The sequence below is a fragment of the Nomascus leucogenys genome, chromosome 10 (genome assembly GCF_006542625.1).
Source record: "Nomascus leucogenys isolate Asia chromosome 10, Asia_NLE_v1, whole genome shotgun sequence".
Lineage (NCBI taxonomy): Eukaryota > Metazoa > Chordata > Mammalia > Primates > Hylobatidae > Nomascus > Nomascus leucogenys.
Window position 1 is genome coordinate 40886436 of NC_044390.1, and position 22555 is coordinate 40908990.

At 49.0% G+C, this 22555-nt stretch overlaps 1 protein-coding gene across 1 annotated transcript in view; it reads right to left on the minus strand.

Moving 5' to 3' along the window:
• The window catches only part of WDR62 (WD repeat domain 62), a 49673-nt gene that overhangs the window by 13153 nt on the left and 13965 nt on the right, over positions 1-22555 (minus strand). The window contains exons 8-18 of the mRNA XM_030820084.1: positions 21124-21284; positions 19305-19494; positions 11244-11381; positions 9580-9758; positions 8089-8180; positions 5499-5624; positions 3146-3213; positions 2945-3066; positions 1708-1783; positions 927-1038; positions 775-838 (exon numbers count right to left, since the gene is read on the minus strand). Coding sequence (XP_030675944.1) covers positions 775-838; positions 927-1038; positions 1708-1783; positions 2945-3066; positions 3146-3213; positions 5499-5624; positions 8089-8180; positions 9580-9758; positions 11244-11381; positions 19305-19494; positions 21124-21284 — 1328 coding nt within the window. The remainder of the gene's footprint in view (positions 1-774; positions 839-926; positions 1039-1707; positions 1784-2944; positions 3067-3145; positions 3214-5498; positions 5625-8088; positions 8181-9579; positions 9759-11243; positions 11382-19304; positions 19495-21123; positions 21285-22555) is intronic.

A 22555-nucleotide genomic window follows, 5' to 3' on the forward strand; every position in this document is an offset into this window, starting at 1 on the left:
AGAAAATAAATGGCAGAGCTGGGATTTGTTTTTTTTTTTTTTTTTTTTTGAGACGGAGTCTCGCTCTGTCGCCGGGGCTGGAGTGCAGTGGCGCGATCTCGGCTCACTGCAAGCTCCGCCTCCGGGGTTCACGCCATTTTCCTGCCTCAGCCTCTCTGAGTAGCTGGGACTACAGGCACCTGCCACCAAGCCCGGCTAATTTTTTTGTATTTTTAGTAGAGACGGGGTTTCACCGTGGTCTCGATCTCCTGACCTCATGATCTGCCCGCCTCAGCCTCCCAAAGTGCTGGGATTACAAGCGTGTGCCACCGCGCCCAGCTGGGATGTTTTTTTAGTGGTTTTTTTTTTTTTTTTTTTTTGAGATGGAGTCTCGCTCTGTCACCCAGGCTGGAGTGCACTGGCATGATCTGTGCTCCCTGCAACCTCTACCTACCAGGTTCAAGCCATCTTCCCCTTCCTGAGTAGCTGGGACTACAGGTGTACACGACCACACCCGGCTAATTTTTTGTAGACATGGGGTTTTGCTATGTTGCCCAGGCTGGTCTCGAACTCCTGAGCTCAAGTGATCCACCCGCCTCAGCCTCCCAAAGTGCTGGGGTTACAGGCGTGAGCCATATGACCAGCTTAGAGCTGGGATTTGAACTCAGGGCTGGGTGTGACACCAAGACTCCCACAATCCAAACTAGGCAGCTTAGAAATGCTCTCTACATAGGCAGGCTGAGTGCAGTGCTCATGGTATCTGAGCCACAACTCTTCCAATGGTCCATGTCTCACCTGTCTCCGGATACTGTGATCAAGTGATGACAGTCATAGGTGAACTTCATGCTGGTAATAATTTCTGCAAACAAAGCAGAGGCTGCACTTGCCTTTGGAGTCAGAGGCTGTGGGCGGGTGGGGAGGCGTCCCAAGCAGAGAGGCACACCCACCTGAATGGCCAAACATCTTGGCAATGCACTCTCCCGAGTAAAAGTCAATCACTGAGATGCTTTTGTCAGAGCAGCTGGTGGCCAGGAAGGTGCCTGAGGGGTCCACATGGACCTGCCAGGAAAGGGACCCACATGTCACTCCAGCTGCCTGCTTCTTCCTTATGATGAGGCCTGGGCCCCTCCCCCATGCTGGATGCACAGCACATGGGACTCTGGCAGGGCAGGAGCTCCCGCTCCCATTGGACAGGTGAAGAAATTAACAACCACCACAGCAATAACAACAGTAGCCAGGCCCTGTGCTAAGCACTGAACATGTGCAAACTGAACTCCTCCAGAGAACAAGTCTATGAGACAAGCTGTCTAAGTGCATTTCAAGAGATGATGCTTGCCCAAGGTCACACAGCCTGAGGCAGAGCCTGAACTCATAACTGTCCCAGACCAGAGGCTCTGAGAAGGTCCCCCCTTGTCCTGAGTGACCCATGGCTGGTGTGGGCAAGCCAGGAGGGGAGTCCATGCCTCTGATTCTTCCCACCATACCCTGCTGCCACTCAAAATGGAACCCACTTAGATGCCCCACTTGGGGAAGGGCTCTGTAAATAAAGGAAACACAGCTGGGGTCACCCTCCCCACCCTCCCACCCTCTCACAAGTAACCAGGCCTGAGAAGGTGCTGGGCAGTGTGGTGCACTGAGGAAGGACCAAGGGCACAGGTCTCAGGTGTAGGCCATCACAATAGGTGGCCCATCAGGGCAGCAGACAGACAGGGGTCTCCAACTCCTCACCTTCAGCAAGGACCCTTCGTCACCCTGGGAGCCCTTGTAGCACTTCTTCTGCTTCCCGTTCACAGTGTTGTAAACTCTGGGGAAGTAGGGGCATGTTGCAGCCAACAGGGCCCCGCCTACCCCACCACCTCATCCTCTGGCTCTTGCTGTCCTCCCCTCCCCGGAAGCCCCCTGCTACCTCTTGTCCCCGTCTGATGCCTAGACCGAAACTGAAACTCCATCTCAAGCTGAGGTTGTGTCCTGGGGTATCCACTGAGTTAATGTTTATCTCCCCCACACACTGCAAGCTCAGTGCTTGGCACCGCATAAGAACCGGGAAAGGGTGCAGAGCCTCTTTGCACTGCTTTGCCCTCTGCACACTCACTCTCTGCCTCCCCCCGGCTCGCTCCTACACATTCTCCCCAGGCTAAGGTGTCTCTTCCTCCAGGAAGTCCTGCTTGATCCCCAGGTGGAGTCAGGTGTCTCCGCAGGGCCCCTGGTCTCCCCCATCTCTGACCACTCTGTCACTGTCTGGCTGTGGGGTGGCCGTGTCCATTCTACTGGACTGTGAGCTCCATGAAGGAGGGCCTGGGGCTGTCCTGGCCACTGCCATGATCCCAGCACCATCCAGCCCAGTTAGGTGCCCAGGGAATACGGGTGAATGAGGGAGTTTATATGCCACATCAGCACCTTAGTCATCCCACACCGGCTCTAGGGAGAGCCAGAAGGAAGCCCTCTGCTGACCTGGAGGCCAGGCTTGGGAGAGCCCAGCATCTAAGAAATACCTGCTGGTGGCCGGGTGTGGTGGCTCACGCCTGTAATCCCAGCACTTTGGGAGGCTGAGGTGAGCGACTCACCTGAGGTCAGGAGTTTGAGACCAGTCTGGCCAACATGGCGAAACCTCGTCTCTACGAGGTTTTTGTATTTTTGTAAAAATACAAAAAATTAGCTAGGCGCGGTGGCAGGCGCCTGTAATTCCAGATACTTGGGAGGTTGAGGCAGGAGAAACACTTGAACCTAGGAGGCGGAGGTTGCAGTGAGCCAAAATGGTGCCACTGCACTCTAGCATGGGCAACAGAGCAAGACTCTGCCTCAAAAAAACAAAAACAAAACCAAAAAAAAAAACCCAAGAAGGAACACCTGCTGGGTCCCTTGATTCCTTCCCAGCTTCTTGGGGACCAGAAGAACAGAGGGAGGAAAGCAGACAGCCTAGGATAAGGCAGACCAGGCCAGCTAAGAGTCCAGGGCCACCCCTTACCTCACATTGCGGTCCTGGCAGGCCACGGCCACGTACTTCTGGGTGATGTCAATGTCCATGTCATACAAAGTGGTTTTCTCTGCTACGTGGTGGGTACGGACAAAGTGTAGTCCATCTGAACCCTGGCAGGGCCGGCAGGACCTTCAGAGAATGCCCCGACAACCCCCCACCCCAGCCCCCAAGGAGGCCATGCCACCCTACCTGCTGGGCACTGCGAAAGTAGATGCTCTTGTCGGCCCCACAGCTGATCATCTGGATGTCTCTGTTGCCTGGGGGAGGAGGACGCTGTGTGTTAGGCAGGGCTGGGCCACATGGGCAGGGGACCCTAGCTGGGGAACTCCACTGCAAGAGCCATCAATCAACTGTGCTGGGATCAAAGAAGGCTCCCTAAAGGTGGTGAGATAGGTGCTGGGTCTGGGTGGGACTCTGTAAGATATGAGCTGTGTGTGTGAGGGGGCACAGGTGGAGCTGTGGGCAAGGCAGGCTCTGCAGAGCAAGGGTATATAGAGAAACAAAGGCTGGGGACAAAGAAGGGACACCCTCTCCAGTCTGGGATTGAGATAGGTGACTTGAGTAGCGGAGTAGAGGCAGGACTGTAGCAGGGACCAGTGGAGACAGGCTGGGAGGCTCGTGCCATCAAGATCAATTGCAAGATCCACACGCGCCTTGAGCCAGGCCCCATGCATATAGCGGGTCTTCCTGAATGCTCACCACCCATCCCACTGGACAAGCGTGAACACAGAGGTTCACAGAGTCCTTGTCCCAAGGCACATAGAGAGGACGGGGCAGGACTGAACCCAGGCATTCTCTGGTGCCAAGGTCAAAGCTGTTAAACACTGCTCTGAACCTGGGCCTCCCCTTTGAGCCTCAGCTTCTGGTCCGTACAGTGGGCATGGTGACAGTCCCTTCCCTGGAGAGTGGTGTGAAGCCCTTGGAACAGGGACTGCCATATGGTAAGCACTAGAAACATTCTTGCTTTTATTATTCTCATTTCTTTTTTTTTTTTGAGACAGAGTTTCACTCTTGTTGCCCAGACTGGAGTGCCCAGACGGGGGCGTAAGATGCCCCCGGCGTCTCGTTTCTTTACAGAATAACAGTTTGGTGAGGATGAAACGACAGAACAAATATAAATCTCTCAGAGTCTCGGCACATCACACGTGCTCCTTCATGACAGGACATTTGAGAGGGTCCAGGCCTGACATACAAGTATTAGATGTTGCTCAAGGAGTCATTGGCTCACAGAAGGGAGTGAGCCCCATATAAGGGAGGAAGTGTAACCCGGGAGGGACCCAGAGAAGGCCTGTAAGCCTCTGGTAATGTTCTGCTTCTTAACCTGCACGTGGTGAATCCAAGTATCGTATTTAACAATATTATGACCATAAGCAATTAGAGCAGTCTCTGCTATCAACAATGTCCTAGTTCAAACCTTGCTCCTAAGAACTGTGAAGTGGATACTCACTTTGGCCACCATGCCCGGCCTATTTTTTATTTTTTTATTTTTATTTTTTTATTTTTATTTTTTTGAGATGGAGTTTTGTTCTTGTTACCCAGACTGGAGTGTAGTGGCACAATTTTGGCTCACTGCAACCTAGGCCTCCCGGGTTCAAGCTATTCTGCCTCAGCCTCCCAAGTAGCTGGGATTACAGGTGTGCACCACCATGCCCAGTTACTTTTTTTTAATTTTTAGTAGAGACGGGGTTTCACTATGTTGGCCGGGCTGGTCTCAAACTCCTGGCCTCAGGTGATCTACCTGCCTCAGCCTCCCAATGTGCTGGGATGAAAAGCGTGAGCCACCACGCCTGGCCTATATTCTTTTTTTTTTTTTTTTTGAGACAAAGTCTCGCATTGTCACCCAAGCTGGAGTGCAGTCACTGGTGCAATCTTGGCTCGCTGCAACCTCCGCCTCCTGGGTTCACGCAATTCTCCTGCCTCAGCCTCCCGAGTACCTGGGATTACAGGCACACACCACCATGCCTGGCTAATTTTTTTGTATTTTTAGTAGAGATGGGGTTTCATTATGTTGGCCAGACTGGTCTCAAACTCCTGACCTCATGATCTACCTGCCTTGGCCTCCCAAAGTGCTGAGATTACAGGTGTGAGCCATGGCACCTGGCCATTATTCTTTTTTTTTTTTTGAGATGGGGTCTCACTGTGTTGCCTAGGCTGGAGTGCAGTTGTACGATCTTGGCTCACTGCAGCCTCCACCTCCCAGGTTCAAGCAATTCTCCCACCTCCGCCTCCTGAGTAGCTGGGATTATAGAAACACCACCACGCCCAGCAAATTTTTGTATTTTTAGTAGAGACGGGGTTTCACCATGTTGTCTAGGCTGGTCCCGAACTCCTGACCTCAGGTGATCCACCCTCCTCGACCTCCCAAAGTGTTGGGATTACAGGCGTGAGCCATTACACCCGGCCCCAGTCATTATTCTTTATACTGTACACAGATACTGTGTTCACTTGTTTGGATATATATTTTACAGGAGAGTTGAAAGAATGAATCCTTTTTTAGCAGGGTACCTAGTAAGGCGCAGGGAGCGGGAAGAAAGGGGCTTACCAGCAAACTTGATGGCAGTGATGGAAGAGGAGTGGTCATCCAGCGTCTGTTCCAGGTTGTAGTTCTTCTCCACGTTCAGCACATGGATCAGCCGGTCCCGACTGGCTGAGGCCAGCAAGGTCAGCCCTGTGAGAGGAGAGAATAAGACTGGTTCCTGAAGGCTGCGTGGGTGCCCTGGCCTCCCAGAAGGGCAGTGTGACCAAGCTGCCCAGTCCCCGGAGAAGGGGTCTCTGGTTCTTCAACTGTAGCCAACTTGGCCTAAGCCTGGCGAGGGCCACTCCCTCAGCTCTGTGTGGTCTTTCCCAGAGCCCCCAAACCCTGGCATTTCACCTCCTCACCACCAGCTCAGGGAGGATGAGTCTCAATGGGTGCATGGACACTCCTCTAGGGACATCCACAGCAGACGCCCCAGCAGAGCCCAGCGCTCTTGCCTGCTGGGTCCGACTTCTTGGCATGCTGGGTAAAGCCCTGGGAACTTCTCAGCCTCTTCCAAAACCAATGTCCTCTCACCCTCTGAGGTCTGGCTACCTGAGCCTTGTTCAGGTCCTATTGACTGCCTGTGGCCAGACTCCCATCTGCCACCAGCCTTCCCTGCTCTGGTCATTTGCTATGTCTGAGGCCTAACAACATGACCTGAGGCAGAGGGGAGACCAGGAGAGGCGAACCGAGTGAAGAGATGTTTAAAGACAAGTTGGTGGGGCACACAAGTGCAACTTGTTTAAAGACAAGTTGGTGGCATGGGGGATGGGAGGATGAAAGAAGAGCATGGGGAAAATCACATCAGGATATAACTCCACCAACTCCATAACTCCCAAAGTGCTGGGATTACACGCATGAGCCACCGTGCCCAGCCTAGAAAAAATCTTGAGGAACCAGGCGCGGTGATTCACGGCTTGTAATCCCAGCATTTTGGGAGGCCAAGGCGGGTGGATTACCTGAGGTCAGGAGTTTGAGACCAGCATTGTGCAATAACTTCTATGCTAAAAATAAACAAGAAAAAGGACACGAAATGCCACCATATATCATCCATATATCATCTGGGTCACAGAGCAAGACTCTGTCTTGAAACAAACGAAATCTTCACTTGGAAATCTTCTCCTATCTCATGATCTCATCTGATGGCCCAGAAGGAATTTTCTGTTGTTTTAATGAAGAGGACCATGAGGTCTGGAGACCCTACTATGGTCCTAGCCTTCAGCCTAGGCTAACATGGTGAAACCCTGTCTCTACTAAAAATACAAAAACTAGCCGGATGTGGTGGGGGCATGCCTGTAATCCCAGCTACTCTCGAGAGGCTGAGGCAGGGGAATCTCTTGAACGCAGGAGAATCGCTCGAACCCGGGAAGCGGAAGTTGCAGTGAGCTGAGATCGCGTCGTTGCCCTCCAGCCTGGGTGACAGTGAGACTCTTTTCACAAAAAAAAAAAAAAAAAAAAATGGCCGGGTGTGGTGGCTCATGCCCTAATCCCAGCATTTTGGGAGGCCAAGGCGGGCGGATCACCTGAGGTCAGGAGTTTGAGACCAGCCTGGCCAACATGGTGAAACCCCATCTCTACTAAAAATACAAAAATTGGGCCGGGCGCGGTGGCTCACACTTGTAATCCCAGCACTTTGGGAGGCCGAGGCGGGCGGATCACGAGGTCAGGAGATCGAGACCACGGTGAAACCCCGTCTCTACTAAAAAAAATACAAAAAATTAGCCGGGCGTGGTAGCGGGCGCCTGTAGTCCTAGCTACTCGGAGAGGCTGAGGCAGGAGAATGGCGTGAACCCGGGAGGCGGAGCTTGCAGTGAGCCGAGATTGTGCCACTGCACTCCAGCCTGGGCGACAGAGCAAGACTCCGTCTCAAAAAAAAAAAAAAAAAAAAAAAAAAAAAATTGGCCAGGCATGGCGGCAGGCACCTGTAATCCCAACTACTTGGGAGACTGAGGCATGAGAATCACTCGAACCCGGGAGGTGGAGGTTGCAGTCAGCGGAGATGGCGCCACTCCCCTCTAGCCTGGGTGACAGCGAGACTCCATCTCAAAAAAAAAAAAAAAAAAAAAAAAGGTCATGAGGAATTTGGGTGGTCCCGAACTCCTGACCTCAGGTGATCCACCCTCCTCGACCTCCCAAAGTGTTGGGATTACAGGTGTGAGCCATTACACCCGGCCCCAGTCATTATTCTTTATACTGTACACAGATACTGTATTCACTTGTTTGGATAATGAACAGCCTATGGGGTGTTCATTACAATATTCTCTCAATATTTCTATAGGCTTCAAACTTTTTGAAAATAATGCCTAACAATCAATCTATCTTCTCCAGCAGAAGATGAGCTCATTCACAATTCACTCATTCATATATCCACCCCTTTGGCTTGGGTGCTGGCACCAGCAGCGGGCAAGTCAAGCTGAGTCCTGCCTGCAGGTGTCTTGCTTTCTGGAGTCCCAGCCACTCTGGTCTCAGGATCCAGCTACAGGGGCCCTTACCGAACACAAGACTCCCAGCTGTCATCCACAGTCCCACCAGACACCAACTACCCCTTTCTGTGGCCCTGCCAGGGGGGCTGCCTCCTTGCCTGACCCCCATTCCACCCCTGCTGTAGGCTCACCCGTCTCTGGCTTGGAGTACTCCAGGCACAGCACCTCAGCATCATGGGCCTCCACCTTGACCAGCTCATCCATGAAGTGCAGCTCGTGGATCCTGGGAGACACACACCACCCGTTGAAGCCCCACACCCCAGCCCCATGTGCTCTAACACTTCTAGAACAGGTCAGAATGGCCAACCCGGCAACAATGAGAACCCCTTATCATGGCCAAATACTCTAGAGATGCACAACCACTTTTCTTATTTAGAAACCTGCCATCGTAAAGGGAGCCGTGTTGAGCCAGGGAGCACCTCAGCAGGCAGCAGCCCCTTGTGGTGCATGGGCCAGAACATAGCCCCAGGGATCTAGGACAGTCCTCTAGGGGGGCAGCTGTTTACGCAGGGCTGCATCAGAGGTGGTCCCTGGCGTAGGACAGGGGCCAGAGGTCATAGTCCAGGATAGGAGCTATGGATGAGAACATTTGATTCCAGTCTCTCATTGTTAAAAGAGTCTCAATCTAGACCTTCCTCATTCTCCCCAAATGAAATCAGTCATCAAGTCATCCCAGCTTCTCCATTCTACCTGTGTGATCTTACTCCAGACACCTTGTGCCAATAACATCACTTACATCAGAGGGTCAGTGAGAGGATTAAATCAGTCAACACAGTGCTCAGGCCAGCACCCAGCAAGGGGGAAGAGCACTATCCCCATGTTAGCTCTTGGTACCGTTTTGCCACTCCAGACAGTGCCATGTCAATGTGAGCAGCTCACTGACACACTGAGCTGGCCTCATACAGTGACTGATATCAAAACAGGTGCCAATATTTAAAAATTATAGAATTTCACAGAACAAAAAATCAGCACTTTCTGCTCTTCTTGACAACAGGAAGGTGTGAAAACTTGTAGCCTACTCTCCTGGGGCTGCCTGGTGGCTGCTGCCCCTTTATGTCCCCTCTAGTTTCCCCCAGCTCTCTTCCATTCCCCAGTGGCTCCAATACCCAGGTGGTCACAGCTGTCATTTGTCATCTTAAACCTGGTCCCAGCAACAGGGCCTATGTCCCACTAGCACCTACTGGGTTGGTAACATCTTGCCAAACCTCAACAGGGCACATAAGCAGCCTGAACTCTCAGCTATCCCACCCTCAGAGTCCCTCTCCCAGGGCCACCAGGACCCTCCCCCAGCTGGCATCTTCACTGACAGTTCAGCACTGGTACCATGTCGCTGGTGAAAGTGTCACTCTGCCCTAGAGTCATGTGAGCTTGCCTGTACACTCTATGGGCAAAATCTGCACACCCCAGCTGCTGAGGTCCTGGTAGTTACCCTGCTCTCAGCCCTTCTGAAAGCCTCTTACGAGCTTAAGTTCCCAATGGGGGCTGTTTATGGGATTACTATTCACAGCCCCTCATTCCCAATGGGCAGCAGGAGGTGCCAAGGCCAGGGCTCCTGCCCACTGCTCTGAGAACCTGAGCTGGAGCTGGGAGGTGTACACTGGACACTGCCAGGGCCCACTTGCCTCAGATTTCCACTTCGGTCGCCTGAAGCCAAATGCTGGCCGTCAGGACTGACCTGCATGACCCGCACCCCGGCTTTCACGTCCATGGGCGTCCCATTCTCGCTCCCCCGGTCTGGGAAGTGTGACATGTCCTGCAGGTGCCGGATGTCATTCTCCACATACACGACCTTCAGCAGGGTCTGCAGGAAGGACAGGGCTGAGGTCAGCACGAGCAGCTCAGAAGCACCTCTGAAATCGTGTCCCTCCATAGCCAGTCTCTTCTTCGTTAGTAATACAACTCTAATTTTGAGCTGAGAGTTTCACCAATCAGAACAATTACTTCCTTGCCTCCCCTGCAGCTAGATAAGAATATGTGAATAAATTCTGAACAATTAAATATAAAGCAAGCACGTATTCCTCTGCTGTCTTTTCTCCATCCTGCAGCCTGGAACTCAGATATGATAGCAGGAGCCCCCATAGCCACACTGGGTCATGAGGATATAGCCTACTCCCTCAAATGACAGAGTAGAGAGCTGGAAGGCCCTTGGATCCCTAAGGGCTTCCTGCAGAACGGTCTGAACTGGTTACCTCCAGACTACTTTTATGAGTCAGAAACCTAACTTTTACCTCGTGTTTTGAGTTTTTCTATTGCGTGCAGCCAAAAACAGCATGTATGTCACAGGTACAGAGGATGGTAGCACTGGGTGAGGAATGAGGGGAGTAATAAAGGTGTACCTGCGGGGCACCTGCTACAGCCTCCTGCATGGAGGGTCTTCTTGGTTCCAATCACACTGGCCTCTTTCAGGTTTTCCAACTCACCCAACTGTTTCCCACCCCAGGGCCTTCATACAGGCTATTCCCTAAGTATAGACCCTCTCCCCTTCCCTCTTTACTCTTCCCAATCTCAACTTAGCTGTCCCTTCCGCGGGAAGCTGCACCGGATGTCCCAGATAAGTTCACATGCTGGTGCTCTATGTCCTACTAGCACCCTGCACATTTTCCTTCATGGTGCTTGTCGCACTTGTGATTGTGCATTAACATGGATGGTTGTCAGTTCACTGTCTGCCCTCACTAGATTCTGTGTGCCACAGGACAGAAGAGTCTTAGTCACTGTTGCGTCCCTAGCATGTAGCAAAGCACCTGGCATGGACCTTAGTAAGTGTCCGCAGAATAAATGAATGCATGACTCAGGTCTCAGCTCCCCAGAAACGCCCTCTCACTGGCCTCGCAATACTAACCAGAATTTCTTCAGCAAACTTTTCTTCCCAGCCTCCCATCATGGCTCTTGCCAGCATTCTGCCCACACCCGCCTGAGGCCTCACTGTGTGGCAGCTGAATGGCCTGGCTCATCAGGTGCTCTCCCAGGGAATTCCATCTCAAGACTTAGGAAGCAATTTCACCTCTGCTGGGTGTGTTGGGCTGCTGGGAGTGGCCATGTCCACACATCTGCAGAGCAGGAGCCAACTGGCAAAGAATCAGAGAGGACAGACCGTGCCACTTCAGAGAGGGAGCAGGAGAAAGAGAAACAAGAGGCAGCGACGCAGAGGGACCTGCCTTGGTTGCTGGCTCTTGCCCTCATGGAACCTAACATCTAGGGTCCATCAGACTCCCTCCTGCCTCTGCATTCAAGCTTACAGTAGGTCTTTGTTCCTCCTGAAAGATGGTTCACAAAGGAAACCACTCACATTGCTGAAGATGTTTTTCTGCCAGTGAGAATCAGGGCTGCTGTCCAAGTTCCAGAAGCGAATGGTGTTGTCTGAAGAACAAGTCAGAAAGGATCCTGATGGCAAACAAGCTCTCTGGTCTTCAAACTCAGGATACACCTACAGTTCCCAGAGGGCAAGGCAAAGGATGACTCAATGACAGCACTATGACTTACTGTTGCATTTTCATGAAAAAAAAAAAAAAAAAAAAGTAAGTTAAAGATAAACAGGTATCGTGCAATACCTTCTATGCTAAAAATAAACAGGAAAAAAAAGGACACAAAATGCTTTCATATATCGTCCACGTCCCACCTTCAGCCTAGGCCTTAACACATACCCTCAAATAAACTTTCAAGGGAAATGTGGAACTCAGTCAAACATCACTAAGCACAAAAGAAAACAATGTACCATCAGCAAGAAGCAGCAGAAGCAACAGAGTCTAGCAAGACTTTAACTACTGGAATTATTAAATCAGGGGAGGTGGCGCATGCCTGTAGTCCCAGCTACTTGGGAGGCCAAGGCAGGAGGATTGCTTGAGACCAGCAGTTCAAGTCCAGTCTGGCCAACATATGAGACTGTGTCTCAAAACAAACAGACAGACAAACCAAAAACAAAATAAACCCAAATTGGAATTATCAGACAGAATATAAAATAACTACGTTCAATATGTTTGAAGAACTGAAAGATAATTTTGACAAGATTAAAAGTGTGCAGCCAACCAGAAATTATAAAGATTAACCAAGCAGGGCTGAAAAAGAGCAAAACAGAACAGCTTCTAGAAATGAATAATAAAAAAATATTGGCTGGGCGTGGTGGCTCACGCCTGTAATCCTAGCACTTTGGGAGGCTGAGGCAGGCGGATCACCTGAGGTCAGGAGTTTGAGACCAGTCTCAATACGGAGAAACCCCGTCTCTACTAAAAATACACAGTTAGCCGGGCGTGGTGGTGCACGCCTGTAATCCCAGCTACTCGGGAGGCTGAGGCAGCAGAATTGCTTGAACCTGGGAGGCGGAGGTTGCAGTGAGCTGAGATCGTGCCATTGCACTCCAGTCTGGGTAACAAGAGTGAAACTCCATCTCAAAAAAATAAAAATAAAAAAATAAAAAACAGGCCGGGCATGGTGGCTCATGCCTGTAATCCCAGCACTTTGGGAGGCAGAGGCAGGAGGATCATGAGGTCAGGAGATTGAGACCATCTTGACTAACACGGTGAAACCCCGACTCCACTAAAAAAAAAACAAAAAAACAAAAAATTACCCGGGCGTGGTGGCAGGCACCTTTAGTCCCAGCTACTCAGGAGGCTGAGCCAGGAGAATGGAGTGAACCTGGGAGGCAGAGCTTGCAGTGAGCCGAGATCGCGCCACTGCACTCCAGCCTGGGCAACAGAGCGAGACTCCGTCTCAAAAAAAAAAAAAAAAAAAAAAAAAAAAAAAAAAAAAATAATAATAATAAAATAAAAACATATTAAAAACCAAAGATTAGATATAATTGAGGAGAAAATTAAGTTAAAGACAGAACTAAAGATATTTAGAATGAAGCTGAGAAGGACAAAGAGCCACCATATAAAGAGATTTCAAAATATGGAAGATTGAGAACTGGGAAGATGATAGTAGCGGCATTAATTTTTTTAATCTCCCCAAATCCTGACATAAGAGAAACATCAACCAGATAGCAAAACCCAAACCTACAAACATTTATAGCAAAACTCAGTGACAAAATACTCCCATAACCCCCAAAATACAAGTGAGTGAGACAAACTACCACCAGTCACAAGACCTACATATCATCAGCATGCAGAGAAGTAATGAGAAGTAACGAGGCATCTGACAGACCCAGCAACAGGATAATTCCAAAGTAGCCAACAGGTGTTCATTGGAAAGCACACTGGGCCAAAATGAACAGCAGCTGAAACTGGGAGGGTTTCATCCACCCCAGCAGCAGTTGAGCGCAAGGGGTAAGGCCTAAAAGGACTGGAGAAGATCCTGTGAACTCTCAAAACTGAGCTGCCAGGGCTCTCTTCCAGGACAAAGCTCCATACTGAAGAGAAACTGCTGAGAGTAGAAACAAAATTGATCAATCACAACAGGGACAGAAGAAATAAAGAGGAGACTGAGATGGAAGAAGAGACATAACAGATAAAGAGGACCACAAAAAGGAAGTATCAGAAAGCAGGCTGCCATATTTTAACACAGTATAAAAATAACAGAAGCCTGTAATCCCAGCACTTTGGGAGGCTGAGGCAGGAGGTTTGCTTGAGCCCAAGTTTGAAACAAGCCTGGCCAGCATAGTGAGACCCCATCTCTACCAAAAATAAAAAATTAGCCGGGCATGGTAGTGCATGCCTGTGGTAGTGCATGCCTGTGGTCCCAGCTACTCAGGGGGCTGAGGCAGGACTGCTTGTGCCTATGAGGTTGAGGCTTCAGTGAGCTGTGATCGTGCCACTGTACTCCAGCCTAGGCAACAGAGTGAGACTCCTCGAAAACAAACAAAACATGCCACTCCACCCCCACAAAAAAAAGAGAAGACAGAGTTCTTCTTGTGAAGTTGGAAAATCTGTCCTGAAGCACACCAACTTCTAAAATTTCAGAAAAACTGGTATCACATAAAAATGAACAACAGGAAAGGACCAAGGTCAAATCCAATAGTTACTCTTAAAAAAGAAAAAAAAAAAGCACACCAGAAACATATTTTCACAAAAAAAGATGAAAACTATAACTTACTTTCTTTTTTTTTTGAGAGTCTCACCCTGTCACCCAGGCTGGAATGCAATGGCTCGATCTTGCCTCAATGCAACCTCCGCCTCCCGGTTCAAGCAATTCTCCTGCCTCAGCCGCCCAAGTAGCTAGGATTACAGGCACCCGCCACCACGCCCAGCTAATTTTTTGCATTTTTAGTAGAGACGGGGTTTTGCCATGTTGGCCAGGCTGGTCTCAAACTCCTGACCTCAGGTGATCCACCTGCCTTGGCCTCCCAAAGTGTTGGGATTACCGGCGTGAGCCACCACACCGGGCCACTGTTTCAAAAGAAGGTAAAAGATATTTAAAAAATGATCCAAGATATGAAAAACAACCTAGAAAAACTCAGAAACAAAGTGATGTAACTGAAAGAACTAGGTCAGGCGCAGTGGCTCATGCCTGTAATCCCTGCACTTTGGGAGGCCGAGGTGGGCAAATCACTTGAGGTGAGGAGTTCGAGACCAACCCGGCCAACATGGCGAAACCCTGTCTCCACTAAAAAAACAAAAATTAGCCAGGCATGCTGGTGAGCACCTGTTAATCCCAGCTACTCAGGAGTCTGAGGCAAGAGAATCACTTGAACCTGGGAGCCCGAGGTTGCAGTGAGCGGAGATCGTGCCACTGCACCCCAGCCTGCGCGACAGAGTGAGACTCCGTTTCAAAAAAAAAAAAAAACTTGTACTTACATGTTCATAGCAGTGGTATTCGCAATAGCCATAAGGTAGAAACAACCCAAGTGGCCGTCAACTGATAACAGAGAACAAAATGTGTTCTATCCATACAATGAAATATTATTCCGCCATAAAAAGGAATGAAATACTGACACATTCTACAACATGGATAAATCTTGAAAACATTATGCTAAGTGAAAGCCAGGCACAAAAGCCCACATATTCTATGATTTCACTTATAAGAAATATTCAGGTCAGGCATGGTGGCTCACACCTGTAATCCTAGCACTCTGGGAGGCCGAGGCGGGCAGATCACCTAAGCTCAGGAGTTTGAAACCAGCCTGGGCAACATGGTGAAACCCTGTCTCTACTAAAATACAAAAAATTCATCAGGCGTGGTGGCATGTGCCTGTAATCCCAGCTACTCTAGAGACTGAAGCATGGGAATAGCTTAACTCGGGAGGTGGAGGTTGCAGTGAGCCAAGATTGTGCCTCTGCATTCCAGTCTGGGTGACAGAGCGAGACTCCATCAAAAAAAAAAAAAAAAAGAAAGTGGAAAAGAAAGGAAACAGCCAGGCATGGTGGCTCACACCTGTAATCCCACCACTTTGGGAGGCCGAGGTGGGCGGATCACGAGGTCAGGAGATCGAGACCATCCTGGCTAACAGGGTGAAACCTCGTCTCTACTAAAAATACAAAAAATTAGCTGGGTGTGGTGGCAGGTGCCTGTAGTCGCAGCTGCTCGGGAGGCTGAGGCAGAAGAATGGCATGAACCTGAGAGGCGGAGCTTGCAGTGAGCCAAGATCATGCCACTGCACCACTCCAGCCTGGGCGACAGAGTGAGACTCAGTCTCAAAAATAAAAAAATAAAAAAAAAGGAAGGAAGAAAAGAAGGAGAGAAAAGAAAAGATTCAGAACAGGCAATTCCATAAAGACAGAAGCAGATTAGTCATTTCCATGGATGGGGGGAGTGGGGAATGGGGAGGACTGCTTAACAGATACAGGATTTTTTTGGGTGGGTGGGTGATGAAAATGTTCTGAAACTAGAGAGTAATGATGGCTGCATGACACTGTAAGTGTACTAAATGCCACCAAATGGTACAATTTAAAATAGTTGAAATGGTAAATTTCATGTCATGTATATTTTATCATTTTGTGTGTGTGTATATATACATATATATACACATATATACACACATACACACATACATATATGCACACATATATAATTCCCCATTCCAAAATAAACAGGGGTCAAAAGGGAGAGACTATAGTATATAATGGCTACATATTCAGATCCTGTAAATATAGTATTAATTATTTTAAAAATTGGAGAGAATAGAGAGAACATATGCATTACAATTGTTTTAACTGTCTTCAGAATTGAAGAGCTGTCCATTCTCAGACTGTTGCATGTATAATGTGGGAAAAAGCAAATGAGTTACTGGGGATATTCTAATTCCACCATCCCCTGTGTCCTTAAGAACTAGGCTTCTGGAAGCATCAACCCAATAGCTATGAGCATCCCTAACACCCAACCTGTGATTCTGAAGTCCCAATTTGCACTAAAAAAATAAACCTGGCCTTTTCTTTCTCTTTTTTCTTTTTTTCTTTTTTTTTTTTTGAGATAGAATCTCACTCTGTCACCCAGATCGGAGTGCAGTAGCTTGATCTCGGCTTACTGCAATCTCTGCCTCCCGGGTCAAGCAATTCTCATGCCTCAGCCTCCCGGGTAGCTGGGAGTACAGGCCCCTGCCACCATGCCCGGCTAATTTTTTGTATTTTAGTGGAGACAAGGTTTCACCATGTTGGCCAGGTTGGTCTCAAACTCCTGGGCTCGGGTAATTCCCCTGCCCCAGCCTTCCAAAGTGCTGGGATTACAGGCATGAGCCACTGCACCCAGCCCAAAAAAATAAACACGGTCTTTTCAAGAAATGGTTGATTCCTGATGTGGGACAGGAAATGTACAAGATGAGACTGGAACATATTGGCATCCCAGGCAGCAAGGTGGCTATCAAGAAATACTAGGTTCATGTCCAAAGGACTCAAGAGCCAATGTGAAGAGGCTCTCACTGGCCAAAGATGGGATGATATGAGCTCCAATAAAGTTAATAATTACAATAGATTAAAACATATCTGATATATTTAAATATATATGAGTTTATAATGATATTAAATAAAACTAGTTACCTTTAGAGGATAGGGAACCATTTCATTATCTTGAAAACTGGTAAATAAAGGGAAAGAATCAAGTATTTCTCCTGCCTGTCCTATATGAAGTATAGCACTGGGTGACCAAATGGCAGATGAGAGCAAATATCTCTTCACGTAAGTAGTCCAACTAATAAAAATAAATTATAGAATTAGAATATCACCATATTGCAACCCTCAATAAATAAATAGGTCCAGGCATTGCACATCAATAGCTGCTAACAGGCCAGGCACAGTGGCTCACGCCTGTAATCCCAGCACTTTGGGAGGCCGAGGCGGGCAGATCACTTGAGGTCAGGAGTTTGAAACCAGCCTGGCCAACATGGTTAAACCCCATCCCTACTAAAAACACAAAAATAAGCCAGGCGAGGTGGCGGCTGCCTGTAATCCCAGCTACTCAGGAGGCTGAGGCAGAAGAACTGTTTGAACCCAGGAGGTGGAGGTTGCAGTGAGCTTAGATTGTGCCACTGCACTCCAGATTGGGCAACAGAGCAAGATTCCGTCTTGCGGGGCGGGGGGGAGCTGCTAATAATAATTGATAAACTCTACGTATCTTTTGTGTGATTTTTATGTTTATTTTCAGAAACATGAAGAATACAGATAGAACCTTAGAGTTATAGAAGAGAGAGAATAGGCCGGGCATGGTGGCTCATGCCTGTAATCCCAGCACTTTGGGAGGCTGAGGCGGGCGGATCACCTGAGGTCGGGAGTTCAAGACCAGCCTGACCAACATGGAGAAACCCTGTCTCTACTAAAAATACAAAATTAGCCAGGCATGGTGGCGCATGCCTGTAATCCCAGCTACTCGGGAGGCCGAGGCAGGAGAATCGCTTGAACCCGGGAGGCAGAGGATGCGGTGAGCCGAGATCACACCATTGCACTCCAGCCTGGGCAACAAGAGCGAAACTCCCTCTCAAAAAAAAAAAAAAAAAAAAAAAAAAAACAGAAGAGGGTAGCAGTATTGGCTGAGAATTTTCTAGAACTGATGAAAAGATCTATCCACAGATACTGTTGCTGAACAGCTATATACATAAACAATAAGGAGATGCAAAGAAAATCAACTGAAGACACCCATAATAAAATTGATAATGGTGAGGGCGAGAGAGAGCAGAACTACGGGCAGGGAAGTCATCAATGTAGACTATAGCCTTATCTCTAATATTTCACCTATTATCCCAAATTTTTTAAAATTTCATATATAAATTTTAAAAGGTATTAAAAAACATTCTTTGAGTGGAAAAAAAGTGCTGTCAACAAAAACATCAGCCCCATGAAGGCAGACAGATTCAACCAGAGTCATAAGGCTAAATGCTGCCTATTCAAAAGGACAAAGTTCTTTCTCACGATCCTGAATCTGGGAACTGAAAACACAATTTCTCTAGGACGAACATTCCCAGTAAGAAATTTTCAGCCCCCCTGCCGTAGCCCCTGCCGAGTAGCTGCAACTATAGGCAAGCCTGGCTAATTTTTATGTATTTTTTGTAAAGCTGGGGTTTCCTCATGTTGCCCAGGCTGATCTCGAACCCCTGGACTCAAGCAATCTGCCCACTTCGATTTCCCAAAGTGCTGGGACTACAGGCATGAGCCACCGTGCCTGGCTAACTTTAGAGAATTTTTTAAAACCCACAAATTCATTCTCAGAAAATAAAAACTTCAAAACTTTTTTTTTTTCTAGACAGGGTCTCACTCTGTTACCCAGGCTGGAGTGTGGGAGTGTGGTGGCACAATCACAGCTCACTGCAGCCTTGACATCCTAGGCTCAAGTGATCTTCCTGCCTCCATCTCTCGAGTAGCTGGGACCACACTTGTGTGCCACCATGCCTGGCTAATTTTTAAAAATTATTTGTAGAGACAGGGTCTTGTGTTGCCCAGGCTGGTCTCAAACTCCTGGGCTCAAGTGATCCTCCCGCCTCAGACTCCCGAAGTGTTGGGATTACAGGCGTAAGCCATCATGTCCCGTCTTCAACTCCTTTTTAAAAAAAGCAGTGAAATACATAAACGACCTCCACAGCAAAGCTCTCTGCGGAGTGCATGTTCCTGCTGCACTGTGCTTGTGGTTCTCCCCAGCCGTTGCAGGTCTCACTCCCCGATTTCCTGCAGGTCTCTGCTCGTATGTCCTCAGGGAGGCCTTCCCTGACCCCTCTCCTCTCTAGAATACCACCTGGATTCCCCTTCCCCTTCCCCGCCTCGTTTTTCTTCAGAGGGTTACTGCTGCTTGGTGTGTTATTCGCTGATGATGTTTCCAGGTTTCCTTTCCCATCCAAATGTGAGCTCGTTAAGGGCAGGGTTTTTGTGTCTGTGTCCTCAGCACCTAGGACAGGGCCTGATGCATAGGAGGGAGTCTTCTGAAGGAATTACTGAATGGGTTCCCAAACTGTGGGGAACTGTGCAGAGGCTGAGCAGGGGCAAGGGGTGGGGGGGCTCACCTCCACATTCCAAACGTAGGAGCTGTGGAAGAGCTCTGACCAAACCTTGCCCACTCTGTTGATGTCCTTGACATCCCAGATGTAGATGCTGTGGTCCTTATACATGCAGGACAGCCACTGGTGGATGGGGTCGAAGGTCAGTGCCACTGTATCTGGGTAGACTGCTTCTGCCTTCCTGTGGAAGAGGAAGCTAACAAGGCCACATGGGTAATCAATCACCATCAATGTCACTGAGTAGTGACAGCCACCTCTAGTGACAGTGGAGCTGCCTCCCCGGCAATGCCATCCCTTATCGTATTTGTGGCCATCCATCTCTCCTACTCCAATTCTACTTCTCCCTCTTCCCTCTTCCTCTGCTTTGCTTCTCACATAGAGGATACAAACCAGAAATTTTTGCCTGGCCCTGAGAGCAATTGAGTTTTTGATTCCTATGAACATTCATCGCCCATCATTTCACCCAACCCAAGCTCCTGCTCTCTCTTTGAGCACAGAAAGATAATACACATGTATCTCAGGTCCCACCTCTTCTTGGCCTCACCAATGCATGATCAAAAAGCCTCTGTGTCCTAAGGAGGCTGGGGAGCTGTCCCTTGGCCTGGGGTCTCCCTATGAAGGCTACAGTTTACTGAGCATTTACACTGTGCCAGGCCGAGAGTTTTACCTGCAATAAATTCTCACAACCATGATAGGAGCTAGGTACTGTATTTTACACATAAGAAAACGGAAGCACAGGGAGGTATAGTCACCTTCCCAAGGTCACACAGCACAACAGAAGACAGCAGAGCTGTGAGCCCGGCTACTACAACACAACATTGCCTGTGGGTTGCTCGCCCCCTCCTTTCCTTCATGACACCCAGCTCCCCTGTTCAGGCCCTGTCGTGGAAAAGGCACCCAGGAGCTAGTATCCAGAAATCCACAAAGAGGCAGCCCTAGGCACCTGGCACCCCCTGGTTAGGTAGCCCCCGATTCCATAAAAGAGACTTGCAACAAAGGAGAAGAAAGCCACAGCCTAGCGCTTCTATCCACTCTTGACACAGCAGCAGAGGGACCTAACATGTAAGGCCTGGTCATTTACCCCAACGCCCGAAACCCCCAGCCAACTGCCCACTGACCTGAGGATAGACTACAGGCGCCCCACACTGGCCTCATCTCCCACCATCCTCCCCAGGCACACTGGGCTCTGGCCACACAGTTCCTTACTATTCCTGCAACATGACAAGCCCAGTGTGCTGTCACCTCAACTGCTGGGACCCAGCTCGCCACACAGTGGCTCCTTCTCACCAGACACCCAATCAGCACAGCCCACCCCGGGCACTCTCCTTCCCGAGTCCCTGCTGTGTTCCCCAAAGCACTGATGCCTATCTGAAATTATCTTTTTTGTTTACTTGCTTATCATCGAGCCCCCTTGCTATACTGCACAGAGGCAGAGATTTTGCTGCTTCATTGTAGGTGTGTCCTGCTTCCAGCCCAGGGCTGGCATTTAGCAGCCGCTTAGTAGGGGTCAGCCATGTGGATAGAAACACTCCACCACATTCACACCTGCTCTGCACTGTTCTTCACCATGCTGACCGCTATCTGAAATGATATTGTTTATTCCTTTGTTTTCTCGCCGTTTCTTCCCCCTACCAAGCCTCACTTCTCACTGTGAGGCTTGCCTCAGAAGGCAAGGACTTTTCTGCTTTGTAATGCCCAGGGCTGAGAGTCACGATGGGTATTTGTGGGATGGACACACAGATAGATGGATCTGGAAGCATGGATGAATGCCAGTGGACAGACTCTGGGTGGGCCCCTCCCATTCCCTCTCCCCACAGGTCAGTACCTGGGCTCCAGGCCCTGTGCCACGTCTACCCCAAGGTAGTGTGGCTTGGGCAGGTTGGCGAGGTAGTGCAGGCTGTGGGCCTGGAAGACGCGGACTATCCCATCTGTGCAGCCACAGAAGATGAGCTCCTGGCTGACACAGAGGCAGGAAGACAGGGAGACCTGTAGGGGCAAAAGGGACCCCAGTGGATTTGGTGCTTCACGTGGCCTGGCCCAGGGATATGGGGACTGACAGAGCAGGCTTAGGCCTCCAGAGAAGACTTATAGTTCCTTGGGTCTAAGACACCCATTTTAGCATATTTTAAGATTTGTGAAATCAGGATATAGTATACTGCTGCTATTGAAAGACATGGGCCAGCAGATAGGCAGAGGCATGAACGGAAACAGAATTGTCACTGCTGTCTACAGAGAAACGTAGCTGTGTACGGAAAATACCTGTTCAGCAGACTGCAACTTCAGGTAAGTCACTTGTAGTAACAGGGTTGAATTTTAGGCTTAAATTTTTTTTTTTTTTTTGAGATGGAGTTTTTGTGTGTGTTTTTTTTTTTTTTTTTTTTTGTCGTCTCCCAGGCTGGAGTACAATGGCACAATCTCGGCTCACTGCAACTTCCACCTCCTGGGTTCAAGCGATCCTCCTGCCTCAGCCTCCAGAGTAGCTGGGATTACAGGTGCCCGCCACCACACCCAGCTAATTTTTTGTATTTTGAGATGGGGTTTCACCATGTTGGTCAGGCTGGTCTTGAACTGCTGACCTCAGGTGATCCACCTGCCTCGGCCACCCAAAGCGTTGGGATTACAGATGTGAGCCACCGCGCCCAGGCTTTAGGCTTAAATTTTATTCCCTTTTGCTTACAAACAACTCATAAAGACTGTACTCCAAAGTGGTACAGAAAAAAGTTACAGTATCTAGAAAGGACTGTCGATCCTACTAGGAAGTGCTAGACCTCTAGACACAGTTTAAGGAGTTTTTCCCAATCTACAGGGACTTAATTTATGAGTCATTTAGTGCTTAGGAACTAAACATCTATCTATTGAAAGCTTTTCACTTGCTTGAAAAAGAGAAAATTATGTTTAACCAACTAGGACAGAGATAAAACTTGGAACTCTTCCACATGCCAATAACCTCGAAGGTGATCTCCTGAGTGAGTCACAAAGGCAGGGCAGGAACAGGAGAGAAAACCACAACGCTCAGGCGGATAGCCAAATGGGCAACTGATTCCAGATGGGAAAACAGCTTGGACTCAAACCTTCAGATACTAAAGTAAAGAAGCTCCCCACTGTATCAACAGATCACGCTTTAGTTTAAAAGTTTATGGCCGGGCGCAGTGGGAGGCCAAGACGGGTGGATCTTGACTAAAGGTCAGGAGTTCGAGACCAGCCTGGCCAACATGGTAAAACCCTGTCTCTACTAAAAATACAAAAATTAGCTGTGC